The sequence below is a fragment of the Polyodon spathula genome, chromosome 29, assembly GCF_017654505.1.
Source record: "Polyodon spathula isolate WHYD16114869_AA chromosome 29, ASM1765450v1, whole genome shotgun sequence".
Taxonomy (NCBI): Eukaryota; Metazoa; Chordata; class Actinopteri; order Acipenseriformes; family Polyodontidae; genus Polyodon; species Polyodon spathula.
The window spans coordinates 908,609-913,608 of record NC_054562.1 but is presented as its reverse complement, the minus strand read 5'-3'; the positions used below and the strand labels follow the sequence as shown (position 1 = coordinate 913,608).

Genomic DNA, 5,000 nt, shown 5'->3' with positions numbered 1-5,000 from the left:
CAGTTTGTTTACATCAACTTATAACAGAAATAAATAAATTAAAAATGTAAAATTCCGGAAAATTGCTAGAATATACTATTGCTTTGTCGTTTTTAAGTGTTATTTAAATTGGCAATATCAATATCACTGTCTAGTGCTGTATATTATAAAGACATTTCAGAGGGCTGGATCTTATCAATATCAGGGTCTAGTGCTGTATATTATAAAGACATTTCAGAGGGCTGGATCTCATCAATATCAGGGTCTAGTGCTGTATATTATAAAGACATTTCAGAGGGCTGGATCTCATCAATATCAGGGTCTAGTGCTGTATATTATAAAGACATTTCAGAGGACTGGATCTCATCAATATCATGGTCTAGTGCTGTATATTATAAAGACATTTCAGAGGGCTGGATCTCATCAATATCAGGGTCTAGTGCTGTATATTATAAAGACATTTCAGAGGGCTGGATCTCATCAATATCAGGGTCTAGTGCTGTATATTATAAAGACATTTCAGAGGGCTGGATCTCATCAATATCAGGGTCTAGTGCTGTATATTATAAAGACATTTCAGAGGGCTGGATCTCATCAATATCAGGGTCTAGTGCTGTATATTATAAAGACATTTCAGAGGGCTGGATCTCATCAATATCAGGGTCTAGTGCTTTATATTATAAAGACATTTCAGAGGGCTGGATCGCATCAGTATCAGGGTCAGGTATCAGGATAATAAGAAAATTATTTAAATTCTTTTAGCTTTAAAATTTACAAAAGAAAATTATTTTTGACTCTAAAAATTTTAACTAGATTATAATATAGAATATATATATATATATATAATATATATATATATTATATATATATATATATATATATATAGAGATCATAATATATATAAGATAGATAGATAGAAGATATCATTGTTAAACCTTTCTCGAATTTAAAAGTCAGTAAACCAAGGAAATATGTACAAAAAACAACATTAAATTAAATAATTCTTATTTATAAATAAAATAATAAAACAATACATCAGCATTTTAAAAGGTTAAGCGGGAACCGAGCAACGGGGGCAAATTCGACTTGTTTCTGGTCGCGTTGATGGTAATCCAATCCCACGGCCTTGGTCAAAGTCTTCTCGGTAAATCTGTGCCGTTTCAGCGCTATTCGTTTGTTAACTGGAATTTAAATCACAGCTAAAAAAAAAAAAAAAAAACACATGCCAGTCTTCTGTTATGAGCAATACGCCTTTTTCTTGACTGAGACAGAGAAAGGTTGCCCTCTCCGTGACCGCTTCAGTGGGCGTCGTGGATCAGTAAATAAGAAGAAGAATAAAAATGAAGTAGGCAGACCGAGCCACAGGTGCATCAATCAGAAAGTCTGTCTGGATTGTTTCCTGCCTTTCAAAACTGCATCTCTATCTTCTAATTAAAAAAAATAAAATAATAAAAAAAATAAAACAAAAGCTTTTCCATGTATTGACTTGTTTCGCTTGAGGCCTATTCAAAATGGTGTCAGGATCGGGTCACGCTCTCTCCAATGCTCCAAAACAATCTTTTACTAGGTTTGTATATTTCCAGTTATGTAATTTTCTACTTGATGCCACCTCATAGACGCCCACTGTTGTTTCTGCCAGCGTGCATTTTGAAATGCATAGGTTGGCGGGTTTAATAATGATTCAATAATTAGCCTCTGCGCGATTCCCCCCCTGGATGACATTGCGAGCTGTCTCGTTCACTTCCCCGCGTCTCTGGTAACGCGGTCTCCTGCAAAACGGTTCAGCCTATCCTGTCCTTTTTTTTTTTTCCTAACCAAAGACATGGTCTTTAAAGCCCAGCGAACGAGAAAGCCGCTTTGTGGCTTGCGACTTGGGTTCAAGAAACTAGGTTTCAGACCGCTATAGTTATATATATAACATGTAATCTTTGCACATCGAAGTTATTATTTATTTATTTATTTATTTATTTATTTGCCAGACCCCTGCTTTATCCCAGGCGCACAGGTGTCACAGGGCAGCACAGACAGGGTTACAATGCAGGCTTCATATTTAAACACAGTGTAGTTTACAGTGCAAATAATAACACTGCTAGAATACAATATGAACTAGTATGCTGTGTATAATAATAACACTGCTAGAATACAATATGAACTGGGATGCTGTGTATAATAATAACACTGCTAGAATACAATATGAACTAGGATGCTGTGTATAATAATAACACTGCTAGAATACAATATGAACTAGGATGCTGTGTATAATAATAACACTGCTAGAATACAATATGAACTAGGATGCTGTGTATAATAATAACACTGCTAGAATACAATATGAACTAGGATGCTGTGTATAATAATAACGCTGCTAGAATACAATATGAACTAGGATGCTGTGTATAATAATAACACTGCTAGAATACAATATGAACTAGGATGCTGTGTATAATAATAACACTGCTAGAATACAATATGAACTAGGATGCTGTGTATAATAATAACACTGCTAGAATACAATATGAACTAGGATGCTGCTAGTATAATAATAACACTGCTAGAATACAATATGAACTAGGATGCTGTGTATAATAATATGAATGCATGACGACTATAATATGACTACGATCTATGTTATACTTAATATGATATAATTGACTAGCAGAATACAAAAAAATATACTAATAAAAAAAAAAAAAATGTTAACGATAAATTTAACAGGGTATATAATTGGGGGGGGGGGGGGGGGGGGGGGGGGGGGGGGGGGGGAAAGAAAAAAGGTCTAACGTACGCTCTCTTTTACCGCGGATCTGGCGTTTCTGAGAGGTACTGGAAGCGCACGTTTCGATCATAAAATGTTTTAATCAGTATGTTAAAAAAAAGAAATACGGTTTCTGAGAGAAACACAGAAAGATTAAAAAAAAAAAAAAAAAAAAAAACACTGCAAGTGTGAATGACGTCAGACAAAATGCCGCAGTTCTGTTTTTAATCAGATGCCGCAAAAAAATCGGAAAAAAAGCCCATTATATTGAGTGAACTCGACATTCTAGTTCATAGCTCGAATATTTATTACAAAAAATAAAACCGTTTGCAAAATTATCCTGGCATTAAGAAAAGTCTATTCTTCGAGGAGTACGAACTCCAATCTAACACTTTATGCTACTGATAACTCCTAACTCCAATATATATAGATTATATATATAATATATCTATATATATCTATATTATATATCATCTTATATATATATATATAGATATAATATATATATAATATATATATTAGAGTCAATAATAATCAGTTTCTAGAAGTAAAAAATTGATCAGTTTATTTTGTCAATTTATTTCATTTAAATTTAGTACATTAAATAATAGGACTAACATAAGACTGAAGAAGAAGAAGAAGAAGAAAAGAAGAAGAAGAAGAAGAAGAAGAAGAACGAATTAGAAGAAAAGAATAAGAAAGAAGAAGAATATATATATTTATTTATAGACTTATCAATCTATTACTGACTTATATTAAAATCATATATATATATATTATTATTATTTTTTTTTTTTTCAAAACGACTTGCACACGGAGGCGGTCCTTACGAACTACAATTCCCAGAGACGCTTGCGCCCTGCTTCCTGCGCTCTAGGGCGGGCAAGCGGAAAAGGGCGTGTGAAGGATCCAGCATTGCAATCGCGACACAGACAAAGAGATTGGGAAGGTAAGGATTTTAATGGGAGGGCTGTCCACACGTAACTGGAGCGAACGCGTGGGTCGGCTTCGTGGTGTTTGTCGTGCCGAGGAAATGCATGAGGAAATTTAGAGCTTGATAGCAAATTTCTTTTTTTGGACATGCCTAAAATTATTTTTTTTTATGTACTTATGTTAAAAAAAAAAAACATATATTGTATTTATATATATATATATATTATATATATATATATATATATATATATATATATATATATATATATATATATCAGGGTCTAGTGCTGTATATATAAAGACATTTCAGAGGGCTGGATCTCATCAATATCAGGGTCTAGTGCTGTATATTATAAAGACATTTCAGAGGGCTGGATCTCATCAATATCAGGGTCTAGTGCTGTGTATTATAAAGACATTTATCACATCAATATCAGGGTCTAGTGCTGTATATTATAAAGACATTTCAGAGGGCTGGATCTCATCAATATCAGGGTCTAGTGCTGTATATTATAAAGACATTTCAGAGGGCTGGATCTCATCAATATCAGGGTCTAGTGCTGTATATTATAAAGACATTTCAGAGGGCTGGATCTCATCAATATCAGGGTCTAGTGCTGTATATTATAAAGACATTTCAGAGGGCTGGATCTCATCAATATCAGGGTCTAGTGCTGTATATTATAAAGACATTTCAGAGGGCTGGATCTCATCAATATCAGGGTCTAGTGCTGTATATTATAAAGACATTTCAGAGGGCTGTGTCTCATCAATATCAGGGTCTAGTGCTGTATATGATAAAGACATTTCAGAGGGCTGGATCTCATCAATATCAGGGTCTAGTGCTGTATATTATAAAGACATTTCAGTCTCTCTTTATATATATATATATATAGATTATTCTTCGGAAATGTGAATTTTCACAGGGGAATTATGTATTACACAATGGGCAATAGTTACATTTTCATGGAAGTCGTGAAATCTGTGCTTATCCTGAAGAGAGTACAGCATTAACTATGCATTATAATAAAACAGCTCATGCTTTGCGTTTATTTTAATTATTTTCTGGACAGGATCGCAAATGGAAGCCGTTCGCATTAAGGAAGAGGACGAGAAACCGGGATCGGAGTCGGGAAACACGGCCGATGACGTGGCGGAACTCGGGTTCGTCCATGTCGTGGAGGACCCCGGCGATCCGGAAGAAGAGCTGCGATCGCACCCCGGCGAGGCCTCCGAAACGACCTCGCCCGAAGTCTCGGGGGAGACCTCCGGGCGGGAACGCTGTCGGCCCCTCGCGGGCCTTCCGTCGTCTTCCCCAGAGAGCGGGTCCACC

General features: G+C 35.4%; 1 protein-coding gene across 1 annotated transcript in view; it reads left to right on the top strand.

Moving 5' to 3' along the window:
- Positions 1–3,617: 3,617 nt before the first annotated feature.
- The window catches only part of LOC121302097 (zinc finger protein 208-like), an 11,238-nt gene continuing 9,855 nt past the window's right edge, over positions 3,618–5,000 (top strand). The window contains exons 1-2 of the mRNA XM_041231918.1: positions 3,618–3,683; positions 4,741–5,000. The exon at positions 4,741–5,000 is cut by the window's right edge and continues 915 nt beyond it. Coding sequence (XP_041087852.1) covers positions 4,749–5,000 — 252 coding nt within the window. The 5' untranslated portion in view covers positions 3,618–3,683; positions 4,741–4,748. The remainder of the gene's footprint in view (positions 3,684–4,740) is intronic.